The following is a 24,896-nucleotide window of genomic DNA, read 5'->3' as shown; positions in this document are numbered from 1 at the left end:
CATCACTCTACTCTTATGTGAGGTCCCCATTATTTCGATTACTGCAGCTACTTACTAATGTTTAGTAAGGCAAGCTCCAATGCCCAACTACTCTTCTTTTTCAAAATTTTCTTGGTTATTCTCGTTTATTTGCTCTTTGATATAACCTTTGAACAAAGTTTTTCAAAGCCACAATAAATGGTATTACAGTTGCACTAAACTCATAAATCCCAACACCTTTAAAATAGCCTTTAGGCCCATGTAATTATAGTGGTTATATAGAAGAGCAAGTGATTTATCTATATTTATTTCACACCAGCAAAGCCTTGCTAAGCATAGCCAGCCAGGAAACAGGCTAAACACTGCATATGGATATAAAGATGGCTTATAGACATCTTCTAAAAGAGGTCACCTGTATAACTAATCCAAGTCAGAACAGTGTGGATGCAACAGGAGATGCAGGTGAAGGTACAATTTGATACATTTTGACGTGTAGGCACCTATGAAATTGTTACCACAGTCAAGGTAATAAACATAATCATCACTCCTACATTTTCCTTGTGCCCCCTGTAATCCATTCTGCCATTTCCCCCACTACCTCCAGGCAACCACTGATCTGCTTAGCATCAGTCTAGACTTTATATACATAGAATACACTCATTTTTGTCTGACTTCTTTTACTCACCATAAAGATTTTGAGATTTATTCATCTTGTGGCATGCATCAGTCGTTCCTTTCCTTTTATTGTTGAGTAGGATTCCGCTTTGTGGAGAGGCCACAGTTTGTTTATTGACTCACCTGGTAAAGGACATTTGGGGTGTTTCCACTTTGGGGCTATTACTGATAAAGCTGTTGTGAATATTCATTTACAAGTCTTTGACCATATGCTTTTGTTTTTCTTGTGTAAATATTTAGGAATGGAATGACTGGGTCATGGAGTGGTATATTTTTAACTTTTTAAGAAACTGTCAAATTATTTTTCAACGTCGTTGTACCATTTTGCCTTCCCACCAGCAGATGCTAAGGCAGTTCAGCCTGTCAACAAACAGCACTAGAACAACTGGATATACACTTGCAGAAAACAAAACAAAACAAAAAGAGCCTCTATCCATATCTCATGCCATATCTCATACCAAAATTTATGCAAAATGGATTACTGACCTAAATGTAAAGCCTAGAACCATAAAACTTGTAGGAGAAACTACTTTATTGTTATTATTTTTGGCTGTGGCTGCAGCATGTGGAAGTTCTTGGGCCAGGGATCGAACCTGCACCACAACAGTGATCTGAGCTACTGCAGTGGCAATGCCAGATCCTTAACCTGCTGCACCACAAGGAACTCCAATGCAAGATATTCTTAATAGAGCAGCCAGAGGAACCCTTGAACCCATGCCATAGCAGTGACCAGAGCCCCAGCAGTGATAGATGCTAGGTTCTTAACCCACTGAACCACAGAGGAATTCCAAACTTTTTTTTTTTTTTTTTTTTTACTGTGACCCACACTAACAGATTTCATTTGGCATGGCAACTCATTATACACAAATACATAAAAACGAAATTATAAAAACAACCAAAGTAAACGTTTCACAAACTCTTCTTAGCATTATTATGTATTGTGAGGTGCTATTTTCTAGTTTACTCTAGTCTATTGTATTCCATCCCATCCCCTCCCATTCTCTTGCAATGCTGACTGCAACTCACTAACTTGATTTCACCAGCCAGAACTTCCTCAAACTGACCTTCAAATCCATTCTTCAGCTGTATCCATCATTTTATTTATTCCACTGATTTATTCTTTATCTCCTCTATTACATTCTTCCTATTCAATGTTTCCACTAGGATTTTAAAAAATACTTAATTTTCATGCTTCAGATAATATAAACTGTTCGGTGTATAGTCTTTCTTTCACTCTAATTGTGCTCTTCTGGTGTCTCAACTCGGCAATTTGGAAATTTCTCATTGGGAAAAATTTGGAAAACAGGAGAGTACAATATAAATAATGAACTAAAAACCATCCATAATTTCACCTCCTGGAAATAACCAGTTGTCATTTTAGTGCATTTCCTTCTAGTCATACAATTTATGTGTCTAGTATATTAAATAATTGATAAAGTATTACATATAATTTTCTATCTGGACTTTTCATTTGCCATTGAGTTTTTTCCCCAAGTTATTAAAATTGTTCACAGAGTTAACTTTTAATGATTATAAAATATTCCATCTTAAGGACATATTGTAATATATATAATTCTTGGGCACTTAGAATGTTTCCAATTTTTGCCCTTTAAAAAAAATCACTACAATAATTTTTTTTTCTTTTTAGGGCTCTGGCACATGAAGGTTCCCAGGCCAGGGGTTGAATCAGAGCTGCAGCTGCCAGCTTACACCACAGCCACAACAATGCAGAATCCGAGTGGCCTCTGCAACCTACACCACAGCTCATGGCAATGCCAGATCCTTAACCCACTGAGTGAGGCCAGGGATAGAACCTGCATCCTCATATATACTAGTAGGGTTCATAACCCACTGAGCCACAACGGGAACTCCTACAACAAATATTTTTGTCCATAAATCTTTGCTTTTGTTTCCGATTGTTTCCTTAGACTAGATTCCTAGAGCAAATGAATTAAAGAAAATGGTACTTAAGAGCCAAGCTTCGTATTGCCAAATTATTTGCTAGAATGCTTGTGCCACTTAACACTTTACACAGTGAGCATATGATTGAGTTCCTACCATCACACCATCATCTTCATGTAATTTGGTAATTTGATAAAGGAAAATGGCATTTCAATATTTTCTAATTTGCATGCCTTTTATTACTAGTGATCATTCATTATTTGCATTTACTCTTCTGTAAATTTTGGGTTCAAGACCTTTCTCAGTTTTTTTTCCTGCTCTGGAAGGCTGCCAACCAAAGCTTTCTAGCAAAAGCGATTCACTTACAGGTGCCTCTAGTGGAAGATATCTAAAGTGCTTTTTGCACAGGGGACAACAATCTTCCCCTTTCCTCTATATACCCGCCCCCCAACTTGATGTCAGATGGTGGTGTCAGGTGCAAGGTTGCCCCTGAGGGTAGACATTGAGCTTTTGGTGTGTTTGCATAGGTAGAGCATAGAAGTGATGCTTCAGCCTTGGTTTCATCCTGAACATCAGGCTAAAAAGTGTGTGTGTGTGAGAGAGAGAGAGAGAGAGAGAAAGAGAGGGCAGAGAGAGAAAGATACTGTACACATTTTAAGCACACAGAAAAAAATCAGTTGAAGACAAGGCTTTCTCATGGTCTTGTAAGGATTCTTTTCATTCTCAGTTTGTTCTGTAGAGAACTGCACCCCTAGATTCCTTTTAAAAAGCCCCATTCTGTGATTTGTCCAGACCAGGAAGCCCCTGGATAAACTACAAATGAAAAATTAATAAATGAACCCTTTCTGGATGTGGAAATATTGGGGGTTTATTCAATTCTTATTTAAGAAATAAAAATACTAAGTATATTTCCAGGAAATTAATATATTAATCAGTGTCGATAAACACAGCCACAAACATGTACTCTTGAGGGTCTTGTATTAAAAGCCACTCGGAAGTGGAGAAGCTCTTTCCAGAATGGTGCTGTATATATTTTACAGTTAAATTCACAATTAAAAAAACCTTTCAACTTTGAGTTTTGGGGCAACAAATTTAAATGTGTGCCACTGTAAACTGCTGAGATCCAGAGCTAAATAAGTCTGTGTTGGTGTGTGTTGGGGCAGGAGGGCTAGTTTAGGTTAACTGTGGTAATGAAAATTCCTGAGTCAGTGTAAATAATTTTCCTGTTATAAAACACAGATTTAGACCTTTGCTGACATTCTGAATTCTTAAGAATTTCTGAATCCTACTCAGCCATGTAGTACTTGTTTAAGGAGCTCTTGTGCAAGCACAGACTGCCTAGTAAGTCTCAGGAGGCCACTAAAATATCTTCTTCACAAAGGAATCTCACCTCCCAACTGCACTGCCTGATGATGAACCATTTGAAGCTGGATTATGGCATTTTATCAACAGAATGCTTGGCTTAAAATGCTTCTACTCTAGGGAGAGCTACCAACCACTGCCAGCCAGGAATACCTTGCCTTGAACTTATTTTCAGACTACCTACCTGGTCCTGAATAAATAATTTGGGAGGGAGGGGAGTGGAAAGAGCCTGGCCCTTGAAATCCTGTGTTGGAGAGGCTGCTAGAACGGAGACAGGAGGATGGACGTTTTCTGCTCTGCCTCCATAATGGCTAGCAGCAACTCTCAGAGCCTTATTCCTCAGCCATCATGGGGAGGTACCCACTTGACCGGTTTTTGTGACCTTGAAATTAGCTTAGTGGCACATTCGAACCAACACTCAGGGCAGGTAATATTACAGCACAGGGGAATGCTGAAGTTGAGGGCCTGGACAGCCAGAGAAACATTTTAAAGTCATCTTGGGCCCGCAAGGATATAGGACAGGTAAGAAGGCATAAAAAGGATGTAAAAGGTGTGGGGGGAGGTTGATAACAATTTTGTCAGGAGCTAATTCCAAATCTTAACTCCCACTGCCCCCCCCCCAAGATAATGTGCAGAGCCTGTCTGAAAGTCTCAAAATTGTGTGCACGTTAAGGTTACAAATCCAGAAGGAGAAGGGCACAGCTAGAAGACAATGAGGGTCCTTTGAGGATTTCTGGGATGGAAAAGATGTAGGAAAAAGAACAAACATATCTTGATGCAGTGCCTGCTGCATGCAGTGTTACAAAGAACTAGGTGAATGAAGATTCAAGAACCAACAAAAGGAGACAACTCAAATGTCCACTGAATGATGACTGAATACACAAAATGTGGTATACATAATAGATAACAGAATTATTCAGCCTGAGGAATGAAATTCTGATACATGCTACAACATAGATGAAACTTGGAAACTTTATATTAACTAAGTGAAATATGCCAGACACAAAGGGTAAATATTGAAAAACCCATTTATATGAGGTAGCTAGAATAGTTCATAGAGACAAAGCAGAATAATGGTTGCCAAGATTCTGCCAGGAGGAAGTGTCCTATACTGAGTTTCAGTTTGGGATGATGGAATAATTTTGGTGATGTACTTACTTACTGCCCCTGAACTGTACACTTAAAATGGCAAGTTTTATGTTACTTATATTTTAACATGCACACACTGAAAAACAAAAAACAACGAAAGAGCTCTTTTTGGCCTTCAGACGCTAGAGTTTAGGAAAGAAGGGAAGGTATCTACTACATAGAGAAGATCAGCGCAGGATGAAAGAATGGAGCCCAAGACAGGCAGAGACCCCGAGGCAACGCGCATTTTTTGGCTGGGGACTCACAAAGCATTTCACACTGGGCATAATAATTATCTATTTACCTGGCTTCCCCTTGAGACGTGAGTCACATCAGGAACTCGCGTTTCATTCTTACTCTCTCCAGAAGCCAGAGTGCCAGGCACAAAGTAGTATCTCAGTACAGGCGATTAGAATGACTCTTGGAGGAAGGACGCAGCCACAAGTGTCCGCCAAGTTTGGAAACGCATTCACCTTTTCGTTCACGAGTAAATGCCTGGGAGGCACTAGGGGCCAGAGGGAGTAGTCCAGGTTCCCGCCCTGAGAGTTTATGCCCCCAGGTCTCTGCCCCCCGAAGGAAGCCCCTGGACCATGCGGAGCTCGCGGTGCTGGGTCCGAGGGCAAAGGGCTGAGGCTGTGCCTCCTGAGGGTCCTCGCGGTCTCATCTGCTCCAGGATTCGGATAACCCAGGGAGGGCTCTCGGAGGGCCCAAACCGCCGCGGGAAAGACTCCGAAACCTGCAGCACAGGGAAACGCCTCCGTGCGCGTCCAGTGGCCCCAGAGAAGGCGACGTAGGGCCTCGAGAAAGAAGGAGCCTTGCCACGGGAAGCCCAGGGAGTGGGAAGAACGCGAGCTCACCGGCCACACTCGCAAAACGCCCGCTGCTTCCCAAGCTTCGGCTCGGGGCCAGCCCTGCGCCAGCTCCGCGCCGCGCCGCCACCAGGAGGCGGCCTCCCCCGCGCGGGCACCACCCTGCCTGCGGGAGCTCCGCAGCTTTCCGCGTCCGCGCGAGCGCCGCGCGCCGGAGGCGGGTCGCCGTGTAGTCCCCCCGGCCGGGTCACGGAAAATTCTCGATCTTGTCCCAGCTTGCGGGGAGGTGGTGGTGGCGGTGGCAGTGGCGGTGGCGTGTGTGTGTGTGTGTGTGTGTGTGTGTGTGTGTGTATGTGTGTGTGTGGACTTCTCAGGGGAGGCCGAGAGCTGGGAGGCCATTAGGGCGGGAAGCCCACGGGTAGGGGACAAGGGAGGCGAAAAGAGAACGCGCGGGAAATGAAATTCTTGCGTTTCCGCGCTCCAAGAATTTCGCGAGCGCTGAGCTGAAAGTGGCCTACGTGTAACTTAACTAAAGCAAACAAAGCAAGTGGCATGCCGAATGTGAGGCTTTACGGTAAAGCTCGCTCAAATCTCTCTTCACGCTCTCTGTCCCTGCTGCGCTTCTCCTGTGTTGATCTTCCGTTCTGACCTTCAGTAAATCCTAACGCGTTTCCCTGAGTGGCCAGAAGATAATTTGCCACGTTTTTCAAAGGTTTCCAGGGAAGGCTCTTAACCCTTTGGGGAAGGCCTTTGGGCAAAGTTACAAATGGAACGCAAAGGCAATCTCCGCGCCCTTCTTGGTCAGACAAGTTCATGGCAGTGGAACAGAACAGAATGACGGCTGTAACTGATCATCCAAAGTAACTAATGGTCTGCGAACAAATTCTTGCTCTCCCTTCCTCCCCGTTTCAACTTTAAATACTTCGCCGCACACCAACGCTCAGTGCAGTGAAAATCGTGGTGTTTATTTAGATATCGACTGAGTACTTAAAAAACTTAAACTTTCAAATGTTAAAGTGAACTCCTTGGTAAGGACTCCTGGCTACATCAACAAAGCAATGTAATGCCTGATTAATAGTGCTGATTAATGTTGGCCAGGTTAATGCTGAGCCCATTACAATAATTAAATTGTTCAGCCATATATCAAAGGAGAGTTAATGAAAAAATAATTTATTTAGGACTTTGAGGCATTCTCATGATCTTTCAAAGATCTATGATGGACGGTATGGGTCATTTGTAACTGTAACTGGTTGATAGCTGTCTTCAACAACAAAAACTTGATTTAAAAAGAAGCTCTTGGATGGGGAATCAGTTTATTTTTGAGGCTCTGTAATTGATAAGGAGAGTGATGAAACGTTCACAACCTGAAAAGTGCTTGGTCCATAAAATCATATACACAGGGGGCAGCCGATGATTGTTTCTACATAAAGTCATTGATTTTTGATTCTCAGTTTTTGTCAAGGGGTCATTTTAATAAGAAAGGTAAAATTTTGAGGCAAGGTCCCCACTTTGAAATAAAAGTGTTTTAGGAAAAAAACCCAAAAGTTATGGCTATGTGAGTATGAATTCCACAAGCTATTTTTCCACTAGCCAAAATAAAAATGAGTTGGTGATAGATTGTTGTCCTTAAAATACTATTGTATTTGAATTTATTTCCACTACCTTGTCACCTGAAAAGGAAAACTGAGTTGAACAGAACTTGAATCTTATTTTTAAAAATTATTTCGTTTCTTCTCACCAGTACCTTTTGGAAATATCTAAAGTATGGATTAAAAAACATTTTTTAAAAGCTGGTGTGAAAGTTTTTATTTATCATTGTTGTTTCTATTAGTAAGCCTGGCTAAGTAGAGATAAGTGTATATGTTTAGTAATTTAAGTATTTTGAGATTACTGTGGATGGTTGTTTAGAATCATCTTCTGATAACTATGGGATTTCTTACCCTATTATGAAAGAACTTTTGTGCGTGGTTTCTAGATATATTTTTTGGTGCACATTTGGGTTTTCACTAAAAATTTCTATTTCTTCTCTGCATCCAATAATTACTTTCTTCATTCCCATGAAATTTGTCAGATCCTCTCATTAGAGTGGCTTAGTCTAGCTGTCAAGTTTCTAGGGCATTCAATTGCAGATAAGTGACTAAAACACCAGCTAAAGAGCATTTTTTCTTAACAGATGGTGGAAAACAAACGTCTTTTGGAGAAGAACCGAAGGGGATAGGTTAAAAGGTCAATAAACAATTATTTTTGTGCTGAAACGGGGGGGGGGGGGCTTTCTGGTCACATTCGGTGGGGAGCCGCTCGCCCAATCTGGGGGATATGGAACAATCCAACAGACCTCAAGGCTGTTGCCCAGGGACCACCTCAGACGGTGGTGGTGGTGGGGGGTTATCTCCCCTCTGGACGGCTCGGACGGGCCACTGAGTGGTCAAACCGTCGTGTCGCAGGAGTGCTTCTGCTGAAGTTAGGCTTGAGGGCTAACTGAAGAGGAGGAGACGGGAACACTAATCCGTGTAGCGGCCCTCGGTCAGACCACCGCGGACTGCGAGCCGGTCTCGGCCCCTTTGGCGAGGAATGGTGGGGTCCTGTCTCCTCCCTCCTCTTCTCAGTCGCTGCTCTCCTACGGGTGAACTTTCTCTCCCGAGCTGGGCTGATTTTCTAGGCTTTCTTTCCCTGGCCTCGGTAGCGCTCTGACGTGCACACCATGTGACAGGCCTCCTTCTGCTATAAGCCGAGGAAAGGTCCGCCCTCTCCTGGACTCAGCCCTCTCCTCGCCGAGCTCTGTCCCTAGACTCTCATCCGTCCCGCAAGCTCCCGGGCTCCCGACGCTCTTGACTTGCTCGCCCGGGGCCCCGCCACCCCCTCCTCCACTGACCCGGCGAGGGGCGCCGGGAGAGAGGAAGGTCAAGTCCCCCGCCCCGGCCGGGTGCGCTGGGAGCCAAAGGAGCGCGGAGATCGTGGGTCTACCGCGGCGGCGCAGGAGTTACAAAGTCGCAGCGCCAGCCTCGGCCGCCGCCGGGCTACCCCGGCGCAGCTTGAGCAGCGGCGGCGCCCCCACCTCCCCCGCCCCAGCGTGGCGCCCCCGGGCCAGGCCCGCCGCCCGGGACCTGGGCTGGGACGCGGCGGGAGCCGGGAGCCCGGCGCCCCTATGGGCCGCCTCGCCGCCGCCAAACCACAGCTATGACCCTGAGCACGGAGATGTCCGATGCCTCAGGCCTCGCCGAGGAGACAGACATCGACGTGGTGGGGGAGGGCGAGGACGAAGACGATGAGGAAGAGGAGGACGACGACGAGGGCAGCGGTGGCGGGCCTCGGCTGGCTGTCCCCGCGCAGCGGCGGCGGCGGCGGCGCCGCTCGTACGCCGGGGAAGACGAGCTAGAGGACCTGGAGGAGGAGGACGACGACGATGACATCCTGCTGGCCCCGCGAACAGGTGGCTCCCCGGCGCCCCTGGGCCCGGCCCCTGTGGCAGGGGCCGGGGCTGGTGGCGGCGGCAGCGCGGGCGCGGGCGGCAGCGGCGGGGTGAGCGCTGGCGGCGGCGCCAAGAACCCCCTGGTGAAGCCGCCGTACTCGTACATCGCGCTCATCACCATGGCCATCCTGCAGAGCCCCAAGAAACGGCTGACGCTGAGCGAGATCTGCGAGTTCATCAGCGGCCGTTTCCCCTACTACCGGGAGAAGTTCCCTGCCTGGCAGAACAGCATCCGCCACAACCTCTCGCTCAATGACTGCTTCGTCAAGATCCCCCGCGAGCCCGGCAACCCTGGCAAAGGCAACTACTGGACGCTCGACCCCGAGTCCGCCGACATGTTCGACAACGGCAGCTTCCTGCGCCGGAGGAAGCGCTTCAAGCGGCAACCGCTGCTCCCGCCCAACGCTGCCGCCGCGGAGTCGCTGCTGCTGCGCAGCGCGGGGAGCACTGGGGGCGCGGGGGACCCAGCGGCAGCCGCCGCGCTCTTCCCGCCGGCGCCCCCACCGCCCCCGCACGCGTACGGCTACGGCCCCTACGGTTGCGGCTACGGCCTGCAGCTGCCACCCTACCCGCCGCCCTCCGCCCTCTTCGCCGCGGCTGCGGCTGCCGCCGCCGCCTTCCACCCGCACTCACCCCCACCGCCTCCGCCACCGCACGGCGCGGCTGCCGAGCTGGCCCGGACCGCCTTCGGCTACCGGCCGCACCCGCTCGGCGCCGCCCTGCCCGGCCCCCTGCAGGCCTCGGCGGCCAAGGCGGGCTGCCCGGGCGCCTCGGCGCTGACGCGTTCGCCCTTCTCCATAGAGAGCATCATCGGGGGCAGCCTGGGCCCAGCCGCCGCCGCCGCCGCCGCCGCGCAGGCCGCCGTCGCCGTGCAGGCCTCGCCCTCCCCCTCGCCTGCGACGCCGTCCGCGCCGGCGCCCGGGTCAGCCGGCGGCGGCTGCGCGGCTCAAGCGGCAGTGGGCCCGGCCGCTGCGCTCACCCGCTCCCTCGTGGCTGCCGCGGCGGCAGCCGCCTCCTCAGTCTCCTCGTCGGCCGCCCTGGGGACTCTGCACCAAGGGACTGCCTTGTCCAGTGTCGAGAACTTTACTGCTAGGATCTCAAATTGTTAATAACGCTATGTTAGCGCGCTTGAGAAAGAGAAGGTAGGAATCCCAGCTCCTTTTTTCATCTGGGTGTTTTGTGTTTTGTTCCCTCCTCCCGGCGCGGACCCTCCCTACCTCGCGCCCACATTTTCGCAGCTTTGGATTCTCAGATGAGACTCTGTAGGGCAACTGCTCGGGCGCGCTCTTCGGCTCTGCGGGTCCCTGTATTTATGCAAACTCGCCTTTTGCTGCAGCCCTGCAGCCTGGGGTGGGGAGGAAGAGGGTGATGGTGGGGACCGCCCTGTCCAGGCACAAGGGGCTTCCTTGACTTTGGGAAATTTTTTAAAAAGTCTAAGCCTTTTTGAGGTCTAGAGAGTTTCAGGTCCCCGAGTTTAAAAAGAAAAAATCAGTAATGTTCAAAAGAAGAATAATACAAAAATAGTAAGGGTCCCGAAGAATGCCAGAGAGGCAATAGTTTTTTATTTGAGGACACTTGACTGGTGTACTTTTTCATGAAAAGGAAAAAATGATTAACGAACATGTTTACACAAGGAAAAAAGTCAAAATGATCATTTCTTACTTTAACCTGTGTTTTGTATCATAATAGACATGCGGAATTTTTATTTTGTACTTACTGCGTATTCTTTACAAGGAGTATTGTAAATTTTACTGGCAATTATTATTGTACCATTCTAATGTAAGATTTTTACACTTTTTTTCAGAAATAAATGCTTAATTTTCAAAGAAAATCCACCAAAAGAATTGGCTTCAGTCGTCCCCTTCTTAGTTTATTTTCTTTTCTGTTAAAAAAAGTTTCCTTGTGAGATAAGTAGGAACCCATTATAGAACAGAAAAATAATATTTTCAAAGAGAATTTAACAAAAGTATCGTGCTGTGATTTTTCATTCATTCTTTATAAGTCAAAACCATTGCAGGAGATCAGAAATTATTTTTAAATAACTAGAAATAATGGTTACTTTGGTATACCTTTTCAAAACTTACTCTATTCCATTTTGAAGCTCATGGAGTCTATTTAAAATGAAAGCTGCCATTACTCTAAGATATCTTTATAGTAATTACATTTTGGATCTTCCCACTTCATTTAATTTCCACTCACTTTTGAGCATAATATTGTATATATTTGTAAAAACTCTGCACCATAACATATTGTGATGGAAGTAACATGAGCAAGTAGGTAATTTTTAGATTAAAATTTATTAGAAAGAATTTAATAGAGATGATCATCAGTTAAATGGCTTTAAAGTCTGAATAAGAAAATATTTACATATGTAAAATAAATTGAAAACGCTAGTATATAAAGCTATTTTCTTGGCAGAAAGGATTCCAGTAGTTGCATAAATAAGTTTTTATCTTAAAAGGCAAACTTAACATCAAAACTTAGTTTAAGTGAACAATTTAGGGTACACAAGGAAAACATTCAATTTTATAATAGTATATTATTTTAAAAAAGAAAACATCAAGTGTTTATCGAACTACTTATATTTATACGATTTGGATGATTTAGAATGTCTTTTTTAAATTTTATTTTCATTAACTACTTATTGCAGACAATTTATAGTTCTCTAAAAAAAATGTGAGCCTAGTTTTGATTACTATGATATTATTGTGGGCTCCAGATAAAACCAAGGTTTGTGTAATATGTAATTAAATGCCTAAGATCAGTGAGTTGCAGAGGTTAAATCTGTTAATTTCCCCCCAAATATCTAGACCGGTATATATCTGAAAAGCTGGAGATTTAACCTAGCAAATTAACAAAGACTGCTTTATAGACCAGTATTTTTGATGTGACATTCACTCTTGTTGCTCTGTCCTTCCCTCTTTTTAGGGAGGAAAAAAACTGACCCTCATAGCTTCAGAATTAAGTTCTGGGTTTTTTCCTAGGACATATTTGAGAGAGATTAAATGAGTTTAAAATAAACACAATCACCCCTCCAATTTACCACTAAATATATAGTTACAAGTTGAAATTCGTTAGACCAAAACCTCACATGCAAAGTTGCTTTTACCCTCGCCCAACTAAGAGAAGGCAAACTGGAACCCAGAACGTGCTGATGCCACTGCCGCCCAGGCATCCGGGGGAGAGGCGTTAGTAGCGGGAACTCAAACCGCACAGCCACTGCTGGCGGACCTCGAAGTCTTCTGTACTGCATAGATCTGAAATTTATATCTGAGTGTAACTATGAAGAGAGAGTGAAAGTATAAAACCGTGTCCACTATTATTTGCATGATGCTTGGTCCGGAAAGCTGGGAATCTCGGCTAATCCCTCTCTCTGTTCAGATTCCCGCATCTTTAACAAAGTGCGGGGACGGGCTCCACCTCCCTGGTCGTCTGTGCTTTTCAAGGAATGGCCAGAAGGCCTGGGCAATCCAGCACTGGCCTCGATCTGGGTTCCGGAGCGAGGGTCCGGCTAGCTGCGCCACAGCATCGTGAGCCCTGAGCCCTGAGCAAATGTAAAGCAGACCCGCCTGCCTCGGTCTCGAGTTTTACGTCCTGCGAGTTCAGCTGCTCCACGCTCCGGGTTTGGGCTTCCACCGACGGTTTTGCTGGCTCCGCGGGCCTGGCCGATGGGCAGACGGCATGTGGGAAAGCGAAGGCTGTGGGCGGGCGAGGGGAGGGCCGTGAGCCGCTAGGTGAGGACCGCGGGCAGAAGAGTGTGGGCCGTGGGCCGCAGCGCGGGGCGCGCCCCGTCAGGCCGCGGGGCGAGCAGGTGCTGGAACAAAGGCCGCCGGGCCGCCAGGCTACCGCGGCCTTTGATGGGCAAGGACGTCTCCTCCCGGGGCTCCTCATTCGCATGCAAATCCAACTCTGGTCCCCTTTTCTTTGAAGGCAAACAGAAGGATGTTTGTGTGTTTGTAAGGACGAAGCCTGCTTGAACAAGCCTTCCTCAATAGGCTGGGTCTCGAAAAATAAACCAGTTGGACAAACATTGGCCACCAGCTCTCCTCCTCCCAACTACAAAGTGTGGATTTGCTACAACTCATTAACCCGACGCTTTTCTCCCCTTCTCCTTGTTTCTCCGCTCATCAAACGCCCCCGTAGAGCCTGGAGACAAATGACCGAAGCGCAGTCGGGAGGGAATTGCAGTTAATAGGGAGAGGGATATATTGGGGCTAATGGTTCAGGCAGCTCCCGGAGAAGGACCACACAAAAAGGAACCTCTCCATTCAGGGCTCTGTTGTGCTGCAGAGATTTAATCTGCAGCTAGATTTAGCCAAATGTTATCTATTGCGGGGGTAATGAAGCCCTTATGGATTGAATTGCTCCTTGTACCACACATGGTGTCACGACCTTAGATCATTTCTTGGTTGATTTCTTTTTTCTTTATTGCGTAATTATTTTATTTCTTTAAAATAAGAAGCTAGGGCTTCTGCACAACAATGTGTTTCCTCTCCATCCCCACCCTGTGAATTTATTTAAGAGGCACTTCCCTTCCTCTTAAAAATGGGAAAAAGAAACTGAGGAGGGAAAGGGAAAAAATTTGTGAGAACTTTCCCCATTTTTTACTCACCAAGGCATCTCGTTTGCACTTCTCTACTTTCCTGTTCCCTACTCAGTGGCCCATTCCTGCCCAAACTTTCTGCTGATGGAATTGGAATTTGGAGTGTATTTGGTATCATACTGCTTACAGTGAATGTAGTAAGCATCCTTTTGGGGGAAAGATTTCTGCCCTTCACAGTTTTGTTTTGTTTTGTTTTGTTTTGTTTTTTAACCCACCATTTCTTCCCTTAGCCCATCCTCTGAGAGAGCTGGGGGAGGTGGTTATTCTGATGGAAGGTGATTATTTTGATGGAATACCAGCCTGTGTCATTTATTAAAGGCTGTCTGAGGCCAGTGGTTGTGCCTGTTTTGTTTTTCTCTTTCTGGCCCTGGTGGCTCTGATTTCCTTGCTTGACTGAGGACCAAGCTTGGAGCAGCTAACAGTGTTATTACAACTGCTATTGATGGGTAGGAATCTGATGTTACTACCCAAGGCCGGGAATTAAGAACTCTAGTTTTAGTCTGGAAATTCTCTGCTGGCTACACATTTTGCTCACACCTGTTTTTATTGCTGACTGAGAAAAGTCATGTGAGGGCAACTTAAAGGCCATATCAGCGTCAAACTCAATCCAAATCAGAAATCTTCCCAGGAAGCACCCAGGTCTCTGGGTTCCTCAAAGTAGGGGAGGGGTAACCCTGGGACTAACTGGAATGCCAGGGGTCCCTTTCCCCTTTTAGAACTGAACCAGACAAGGACAGGCCTGTGGAGCAGAGGACAAGTGAAGTGGGCTGGGCATTGTCAGTATCCATTCTTGTCTCTACTGGTTTCCTGGTGTTGCAGCTGGGACCCACATATATACACACAGGCATGCACGCTCATTGCCCATCAGCTGCCACTTGCCTCCCTTTTCCCCTATGATTTTGTAATTAGGCATATGCTTTTTGTTGGTAAATGTGTTTGATGTCATGGCCAGTGAGACGTGGAGTGTTTATAGGGCCACGAATGTAAATGTGTAAATATGTTTAGTGTAAAATCTGGCCCTTCGACTTTAGCAATAAATACCCTGCCAACTCGGATACAATTACATTTGACAGAAAGATGGAGAATCTGATCGTGACCAGCTGCTCAGGGCTCTTTGGGGCTTACACTTTCCCAACTGAATTCACTTTTCAGATAATTTCTTTGCATGTCACATCTCTCTAATCACATCTTTCTCTTGAAGTGAACAGCTTGGGCTCCTTTCTTTTTATTGTTGACGCCTCTGGCATGCCAGAAACTTCCTGGTTCACCCTCCTGCTGCTTTACCAGGAAAATAGGCTTCAGTAACAAGCAAATAACACACATAGAAAACAAGTGATTCTTATCATCGAGGCCCCATTCTGAGTTCCCAGTCTCCAGGTGTGAAAAGGTGGCTAAGAAAGAGAAATGGGGTTATTAAAGATTGTACGCTTCTGACCCATATTTATAATTTTCCTTGTCCTTAGCATTATCATCCTAACGTTAAAAACTGTTTCAAGCTACTCTAACTTTTAGAAGTGAACATCTTAGGGTAGTATACATACAGAAATCTCAACCACTTTTCACAAAATGAGCACACCTGTGTAACCACTGCAGCCCAAGAAGCAGATGTTACCAGCACCTCCACAACCCCTTTCTTGTCTCTTCCAGTTACTACCCTCGGCATACGTTAGCTTTTCAAAGGACTTTCACTAATATTTCTCTCCAGCACACTGTGAAACACTGAGGACACTAATTGCCATCGACCCAACATTAGAAATAAAGATATCAAGGCTCAAAAGATATGAAGTGACTTGCCCAAGGTCCTGGCTACTGAGATGTCAGCCTTTCAATCCCATTTTATTTCCATTACATCACATCACCACTGTGGTGCCATCATTGTGATTGATTAAATGCCCACTGTGGTAGGGCAACTGCCTCAGAGGTCACTGTGTAGAAGAGTCATTTATTTCTTATACACATTTTTGTGTTTTTGTTAGATTTTCCTCCCTGCCATTTCCACCTGGGACTTCCCAGAGACATCTAGCCCCTGTTTTGATGCATTTGGACATCAGCTTCCTCTACCTAGCATCACTTTTCCTTTTTTTTTTTTTTTTTTTTTGTACCAGCAATTTTCTTTAAAACCACACACACACACACACACACACACACACACACACACACACACAGAGCTTACCTTTTCACTTGTGTATTATTAGTCCATTTCCTCTGCTTCTCTCACTGATTTTTAATTGTCCAGATCTGCCAAACTGGCAGAACTTTTTGCTAAACAGCTAAGGTCTTTATAACCAGACGTAAGGCCACATCCTTCTCATGTAGAAAAGGGAAGAATATGTAAGAGTCAGATCAACTAATTTAACATTTAATGAGCAAGCAAATCATTTTTTTATGAGAATGTGCACCCCTCAAATATATCACCATCTTTAAACAGCTGCATCTGATGTGGCTTACGTGGGTTGTTTCAGCTCCTGCACAGGAGCCTCTGCATTGGAGCCTCCTGAGAAGCATTCCCACTTGGAATGGCCAGAGGTCTTCCTAAAATGCTTCATGGGTGGGGAGGGAATTCCAGACCAGACCACCTGCTGGAATCACATCTTTCCCTTGATGTGAACAGCCATCCCTGCCTGTCGCCATCAGAAGCCTCACTGAAGCCCAGCCTCCTCAGGCAGGTGCTGGATGTCCCTTATGAGGACATCCAGGCAGGGACTGCACCTGACCAGCTGTGAGCTGTAGACTGCAAAGGAATGAGTAAGCAGTGATTTTTTTTCCCTAGAGACAGTGCTTGATGCAAGATCGTGTTGATTTTCTAGAGAAAGTGTTTTTTAAAAAACATTTTTTCTTTTACATTCTCGACTGTAAAAGACAACAAAATTCCACTTCAGGAAGAAAAGCAGTCTGTTAAAATTAGAAGCTTTATTTAGAGAACTTAGAAACTTCTAATTCCGAATTTGAAATTAGAAGGTCTGAAAGGATATTTTTCTAATCTCAAAGTGAGGGTGACTCTCTTTTTCAAGATAGGCTATTTCCCTGTGCGTAGGATGCTACCATTAAGGAGACTCTATCTAGTCCATTAAGCAGAATGTAAGTCTGTGTAATGCACCCACAGGTCCAGTAAGTCCCCTGAGCACCAGGACAGGATCAGGCAGGTCTGAGTGGTAGAGGATGAATCTGAGGCCATGGGCCTTGCCCGGGTCTGTCTGTCCCAGAGGGAGACAGAAACAGACTACAGATTCTCTCCTGAAACTCTGATCAATAACTGAACTGGCAAAGAAGGGGGGGGCAATATTTTATGGCAGAAAGCAGATGTGTCTTGGAACAACTGCTTAGGAATTTCTTCTAATATGAGGCAGATATTTTCAGACATTTTCTGATAAGTCAATAATGAAGGATTGTTATCAATGAAAAGTAACTTGTTTTCCTATTTCTGTTTTTATTCGAAAGTTTTATATATTTGAAAATGACTGTGACAAGATTATGTCCTATAAAAATGACTGACTGTGAAGAGGGGGGAAAATCACCCCCGCCCAACATCTCCAAAGTGTGCCACAGAAGGAAAAACGACTCAGTTAGAAATGAACGTTAGATCAATTTTCACACTCCTTTATAGTTTTTCGGAATGCAGAGATGGGTTTCAAGAGTCAATAAGCCTATTTATGTGAAAATGTTTTGGAAGACATAAAACCTGCACACATATAAAATGCTGATTCCTTTCTGGCTTCTCTTTCACATCCTATTCTTCTAGAAAGTAAAAAGAAAAACTTCTCAACTTTGGAATATACCCAGGTGCTTAGTTAAGAGAAAAATGTGGCCACATGTGAAAACTCATCTTTCTTCAAAATTCTGACCCTGTCTATGAAATAACTTGTTCTTTAACTCTTTCTAGAAATAATAGGAAAAGAAGTGGCTTTGTGTTTTTCTTTAGTCAGATGTGTATTTGGACTGATAATTTTCTCCTCCCTTCTAAAATAAACAAACCAATGGTCTTTTAAATCCACTCTTCTAGTCTCTTGCTCTCTTTCTTTTCTCTAGTTACTTATCTACCGATCATCTCTTTAACCTCTAAGCTTTGCAAAGTGGGATTAGTCCGCAGTATTTATTGAGCACCTGCTACATTGCAAATCCCTTTATTCCTGATTTAAATATAAGGAACAAATGAAAGAATTCCCAACACTAAGCTGCCTCTAACAGCAGAAACATACACTCACACAACAAGAGGAACAAGCCATTTCAGCAGGAAACAATGGGGTGGGAGGAAGGCTAGGAGGATAGTATTTTCATTTCTTCATTAAAAAAAAATCTGAATTGTCTGCAAACTAAACAGCAGTTGCTTCTTGAAAATATCTTTCTAGTGTGGCAGTTTATTCACAACATGCCTAAAACACCTAGGTGCCTACGTGGTATGGGGGTAACTCAGTGCAAAACTCTTCCATGCAGGGAGCTAAGAATTTGAGTTTCTGCTCAAATTTTTAAGGCTTAAAAACAAACAAACAAACAAACTAATAGTTCACCTATTGGTCTTATCCCTAGTCACTAGTTTTTCTCTGTGAACAACTGAAAAGGGGGAGGAGGATGATTTGTGATCAGGCTCATTACAAAATACTCATACTACTGTGAACTGAGACTGTGACCTACAAGAACAGAGATTATGTTCCATGTGGGTTTGTGAAAGAGTCCAATACAGAGGCACAGTGAACAGTCCCAGGACATCCCCCCCCCCATTCTTAAACATTTTATTATAAATCAAAGAAAAAAAGTAAAATAAATTGTAAAAATTTTAAATAAAGAAAAAGACATTTTTCTTGTTTTAGAAATTTTAAATATTTTCCACTTGCAGAAATTGTAGGCATACTAATATGCAAACTTAGAGAGTCCAGGATTTGGAAGAGTTTCTCGGTATTCAGTTCAAGCATTAACCTCACCTTTTAAGTTGTCATCGCCAAGGAACAGAGGGCAGGTCACCAAGTTTGGGTCTTGTTTTCTTCATAAGGAACCAGGGGTACAGAGGAAAAAAATAAAATGCTGAGGCTCTGTGTTCTGTTTTTCTATTTAAGGAATTTAATATTTCTTTGCCTTCCTCCTCTTTCCCTCCCCCTCCTCCCCCCATCTGCATACTTAGCTGGACTCCAGCAAACCAGCCCCCACCGTCATTAGAATTATGTGGGATGGGATCCCTTATTTTAGGGAGTTGGTGGGTGCGAGTTGTTATTGTAACTCTATTCTGTAACTAAAGCTTTGGCATGTAATAAATCTCTCCCCAAAGACTTTTGGATCTTTGATTTGAAAAATCGGATTCCTTTTGTGGAAACAGTTGACAGGAACCTAAAAGGATTAGTTGCATTCCACATAGGATAATTTTTACTGGCAACATTTTGAAACGATTTGGTCCCTTTCAGACCTTAAACAATGTCCAGAAAAATGATCTAAGGAGACTTGTATTGTTTTCCTTTGTCTGTGAATCCGTTTGCCGCTTGTGCCAACGTCTCCATAGGGTTTTGACAGGGTTTTGCGCCTGAGCAGTGCACCGAATTAATTTTTGATCGCCCTTTCTACTTGGTTTGTTACCTCCTTCGGCCAGGGGCGCAGCCGTGTTTTCCCAACATCAGCCCCATGAAATGAAGGGGGAGCTGGTAGTTTGTCTCTCGGTGGCGCCGCGTCTGGGAGGGGGGTGCAGGGACCCGTCGCCGCTCGCGGAGGACCGCGCGTCCGTTGCCCTTCGGCCGGGGGGCCCTTGATCAGCGACAGCTCGTACTTAGCACGGGTAGGCGAGGCAGCGCTCACTTCCTAACCCTTCAGGGTCTGACAGCCCTGGGGCCCTCTGTCTATCAGGACGGGATGCTGAAATCAAGAGGGCGAAAAGGGAGATAATTTTGCTTTTCCTTCCTAACAACACCCCTCCCCCCCCCAAGCCCAAAACAAAAAATCTGGAGAGGCCTGCCTTCGCCCAGCAGACGGTCGCTGTGCTGCTGCGCGCGGGCCGCGGGCAACCGCACTCCCCGCCTCCCCCGGCCCTCTCCACTGTTTATTTTGTTGTCAGCGGACTTATCAAGATGTTAGTTTGCTGGAGGTTCTGACCTGCCCGGGCGCTTTGGCTGCTCAGCCCGGGCTTTCCCCTCTGTTTTTACACCTGCACAAACTCTACCGCACTCCCTTGTCTGATTTATGGCCCAATTAAAGGTTCAGTGTTCTTGAAGCCACCCGCGCTGCTCCCTTCCCCGCCTCCCGCAGGCCGCGGCAAGCGCTGGAATGCGCCGGCCCGGCAGATCCGCGCCCGGCGACCCGGAGCGCGCGGCCGCGGGGCGCGCCCGGGGCCCTAAGCGGCGGCGGCGCCGCGGGTGACGGGCCTGCGTGGGGAGAAGCGCGAAGGAAGCTCGCACGCACACGTCCAACAGCCGCGCGCAATTAAGCCCCGTCCCCAAACCAAAATTATTTCCTACGTGGGGTTTCGGCCTTACTAGGACTAGGCGCAGCGCCGACGGCGTGCAGGGCCGGGGGCGGGAGTGCGCGGTGAGCAGCCACGTGGTGTGGCGGGACACTGAGGCCCCGCACCGACCTTCCAGTTGCGACCCCCTCCGCTGTACCGGGCAGGCCAGCTGCGCTGCCCAGGCCGCGCTTCTGCACGGTGTTCCGGGTGAGGAAGGGCCGGCCGTGGGGCGCGGCGGGGCGGAGAGGCGCGGAGCCGGGACGGGAGGCCCTGTGCTGCTCGTCTGCGGCCCTTTCTTTCAGCCTCGCTCGGAGAAGGCCGCTCGTTCGAGGCCCTGAGAAGCTCCCTGGAGAAGCCGGAGGTGATTGCTGTCGGCCTCGGCTGTGCGAGGGAAGCGAGGGGTCAGCGACCGCCCGGCCCGAGAATCTGTCCAGAGCCGCCTCCGCGGGGCGGGCGGGCCGGCTCCGGCTCTAGCCTACTTCTTTTCGGCCCTTTCTTTCTGGAGAGAATAAGCGGCAACCCAACCGAGATTGGCAGCATTGAGCATCTTCCAAACGCAACTCTGTCTTCTTTCCACCTATCAATCCACCTTTCTAATTAGACTAATTAGGAGCGCTCCGGAGTGTCGCTAGGCCCAGGGACTGAAATGCTTAGACGTTGTGAAAAGAGCCCTGAATGGCCACGCTGGGGGCCGGGCGCGGGTCTTTGCGACCCATTCAGCACAGAGTAACAGTGGCTACATTTATCCCCGGCCATTGAAAAGAGGCTCGATTAAAACGTTTGGGAACTAATGCCACCCTGCATCCCTTCTCTAATTAGAGGAGCCCGGGGCGATTTCGAGAACGCTGCCGAGACCCCGCAGACACAAGTCCAGCGCGCCACTGCTTTCCGCCCTGTCAGCGCAGGCGATTTCCTTCCTGGAGACAAAAGTCCGCCACCTCCCCACCTGTTGCCGGCCCGGCTTTCCCGCGCGTCCCAAGCCCCTCCACTCTAACCCCCAGGCTCAAGGCCCTGATAACTGCGTTAGAACGGGAAGTTGAGGCAGCCCAGTGGAAAAGGCTCCTAGTTCCTTCTCCCTGTCTCGGAATGCACCCTTGAGCATTCGGCAGGCTCCAGGTTTTCCTCTCCATCTGTTTCCCTTGGTACTTATCGCATTGTCTATGTATAGCTTGGGTTTACCCCCTCTGCACCTTTTCTGAACATGAAATTTCCAAGTCAGGAATCTGGGAATGGGAATCTCAGGTGCCCTCCTGATCGACTGTACCATTTGAGTCGCACAGTTTGCTGTAGGAGTTCTTCATTTGCATTAATAATTTGTACTTTTTGTCACCAGCCCTTTCTAAGAAATGTGTATTGAGCACGTACTGTTGCCTAGACAGATTCTTACTATACATTTCGGCCTTCTTGCTTCCTTCTTAGCCTATCCCCAGACATGCCTTAGGAAGCTGAATTTGACTTGGTTCAATTCCTCAAGCAAGCTTTAGATTCTATCCCTGGGGTTTCTATGTAGATTTTATCTTTTTTCGTGGCTTAGTGGGAAGGTAGCAAGACACAAGGTATTAGGGAAACGTGATAGAAATAAGAAGTAGCAGACACATTTCAACTACAGGTTTTGTGTATGTGTGTGGTTATTTGTTCATTTTCCTGGTGAGAGGGTGTTATCTGATATTTTTACAAAAATCTGACACACACTGTGTCTTAGAATAAAGGGATCAAGAGGGTTTGATTTCCTCCTCTTTCTTGCTCTCCTTTTCTTTCTTTTTTCTTTCCTTCCTTTTCTTTTTTCCTTCCTTCCTTTCTCCCCTCCTCCTCCTTCCCATTGCTCTAATCCTTCGTTTTGGAAAAGAGCCAGATGTACAAAGAAATATCATCAGGTCATTGTTCTTGATCTTGTTAATTTAGAAAATGGAACCTCAGCAAAAGATGCTATTAACTAAATGTCAACCCACAGCATGCAAAAATTCCTTGGATCCAAACTTCAAAAAAAGGAATGAAAGATGTCATGTGAGTGAAAGGAATCATGGAATTTCTAAAGCCCTAAATTGATCTTAATAGAGTTTTATCGATTCCACACCCTGCTTCACAATATTTTAACAGTTAAAATATGCATAAGATTGCAACATAAATCTAACTAGTTAAGAAGCTGGGAGGGGCAGAGAAGAGGAAAGAGACAAGCAAAGTGGTTCATTTGCATATAATTTGCAAAAGTTAGTGTTCCTGAAAACTTTGAAGTGAGAAACCAAAATAGATTATGTCTGTGATTTTTAATCATCAGACCTCTTATTTTTTCATTTCAGTTAATAATTTTAATTTTAATTAAATAACAGCAACTAGAGTAATGTGCTCAACTCCTAATAGAACTTGGTAAACTTTATGTATATCAATGTCTGTCTGTCTGTCTGTCTGCCTGTCTGTCTGTCTATCTATCTATCTATCTATCTATCTGTGTAACCACTATTTAGATCAAGTTATGGAACATTTTAAACACCCCAGAAAATTCTCCCATGCTCCTGTCCAGTTAATACCACCCCCCAACCACTATTCTCATTTCTGTCACTATAGATTAGTTTTAAATGTTGTTGAACTTCAGGTAAATGGAATTCAGATAATTATAGTATGTATATAGTCTTTTGCTTGCCTTCTTTACTCATCAATATGTTCTTAAGATTCATCTGTTCAAACTCCTATTTATAAGACAATATAAATAATAAGTCAATTTATATAGATCAAGAAGGGCAGATTGACACTGGAAAGCTTTAACCTACTCTGAAATTAAAAACAAACAACATTAAATTAAAAACAAACAACCCCCAACTCCACTGCCCCCTTCAAAATACGTCAACCAGCAGGGGTAATTTTATGATTATAAGTATGTAAGTAAACAAATATGATAAAATATTTACTTGCAATAACTGTTAGTTACATCATTTTCAAGATGCAATTGTGGGTAAATGCAAGGAAAACAGAAGCCACAAGATGCTTCTGTCACTGGAATCTATTTCCTACTTGCCATTTCAGCAGTGGGAAGTACTCTGGGCCTCTTCACAAAGAATGGCATGAACTTGAGGGGGAAAGTAAATTGCATCCAGTTTGTTTTATCTCAGACGTGCAAGTACTCAGTGCAACCGCCTGTCAAGTGCACTCTGAATTTTGTTTGAAAGTATAGCGTTCATTTTGCAACTGTCTATACTTTGTCTCATCTATGGGTCATCATACAGCCCATTTGACTTTGAGCAGAGAAAGCTGTTTCCTAGATATGAAAGAAACACAGCAAATCTGCAGAATTAGGCTTGTCCTGCTGTTCCCCACCCTCCCCAGCAACCCTGCCACAAAGCCTGCTCTCTCATGAATTCATGCTGTGGGTGATCAACCAGAGACAACAAGTGCAGCTCATCATCAGGGGTCCTTCCCTCCAAAAAAACAAGAGCATGCAGCCAGTACAGTTTGTTTTTTTTTTTCCCTCTCCAGAAAGGACAGTATTTTTAGGCATTGGCATTTATGTGTCATGGAATAAATTATGAGACTAGGCAGAAGAGACTGAAATGAGGTGTTGATTGTATATTACTGGATACTGGTAAAACTAAAGTAGAGAATACATGTTTTTACAAGCTTAAATCTAAAAATCAACATAAATATAAAATAAGCCATATGAGGTTCATACTCAGGAAGACATTATGAAGACAAAAATCATCTCTACTAAATTATCATAGTACCAGTCATATAAATTGAATCATAATTTCTAAAAATAAGCAAAAGAACTACATACCTATTACAATAGCAAAAATTTTTAAAAAAGCAATAATATCAGTTGCTGGTGAAGATGCAGAGAAGCTGGATCTTTCATACATTACTGATGTGAGTGTAAAGTGGTATAGTCACTCTGGAAAATAATTTGTAAGTTACTTACAAAACTAAATATGCACCTATTATATAGCCCAGCAACTATACTCTAGGATGTTTATCCCAGAAAAATGAAAATTTATTTTCACAGAAAAATCTGTACATAAAGTCCACAGCAGCCTTATTTGTAATAGCAAAAAAAAAAAAAAAAAAAAAAAAAAAAAGACAACCCACACATCCTCTGATGAGTGAAACTCTGGGATATTCAAACAACGGAGTACTACTCAATAATAAAAAGGAATAAAATATTGGTGATGCAAAAATTTGGATCTCAAAGGCATTATGCTTAGTGAAAAAAGTAAATCTCAAAAAGGTTACATGCTAGATGATTCCATTTACGTAAGATTCTTGAAATGACAAAGCTAGAGAGGGAAACAGATGGGTGGTTGCCATGGGACAGGGAAAAGGCAAAAGGAGTTCATATATGAAAGGGAAGCAGGAGGGAGTTCCTTTGTAGTGATGAAAGAGTTGGACTGTTGTGATAGTTACATGAATCTACACATGGAATAAAACTGCATAGAACTACACACACACAAACAGACACACACATGAACTCATGTAAAAAATGGTGGAGACTAAGTCCTCTTATAATCTAAAAGCTACTTAAAGGTGTTAGACAATGTCAGCTTCTTTGTTTTCATATTGCACTGC

The 24,896-nt window shown here is 45.1% G+C and overlaps 2 protein-coding genes across 3 annotated transcripts in view; both read left to right on the top strand.

The window, feature by feature from the left end:
* LOC110259400 (uncharacterized) overlaps positions 1–7,644 on the top strand; it is a 49,742-nt gene extending 42,098 nt beyond the window's left edge. Inside the window, exon 3 of the mRNA XM_085013803.1 lies at positions 5,720–7,644. Coding sequence (XP_084869929.1) covers positions 5,720–6,088 — 369 coding nt within the window. The 3' untranslated portion in view covers positions 6,089–7,644. The remainder of the gene's footprint in view (positions 1–5,719) is intronic.
* A 1,253-nt stretch (positions 7,645–8,897) lies between these two features.
* FOXD1 (forkhead box D1) overlaps positions 8,898–24,896 on the top strand; it is a 138,570-nt gene continuing 122,571 nt past the window's right edge. The window contains exon 1 of one of the 2 annotated variants that reach the window (XR_014838044.1): positions 8,898–10,466. Coding sequence is in view for 1 of the 2 variants with exons in the window: in XM_085013801.1 (XP_084869927.1) it covers positions 9,033–10,433 (1,401 nt within the window). In the remaining variant the exon portion in view is untranslated. Of the gene's footprint in view, positions 17,919–24,896 lie in introns of those variants that run through there. The other variant, XM_085013801.1, reaches the window with a different exon arrangement.

The sequence above is a fragment of the Sus scrofa genome, chromosome 2, assembly GCF_054392235.1.
Source record: "Sus scrofa isolate SSC_HxYL_T2T_F1_AM1 chromosome 2, Sscrofa_HxYL_maternal_Yorkshire_Landrace_v2.0, whole genome shotgun sequence".
NCBI lineage: Eukaryota > Metazoa > Chordata > Mammalia > Artiodactyla > Suidae > Sus > Sus scrofa.
Note: the sequence above shows the minus strand (reverse complement) of the source record. Positions and strands in the feature narration are given on the sequence as shown.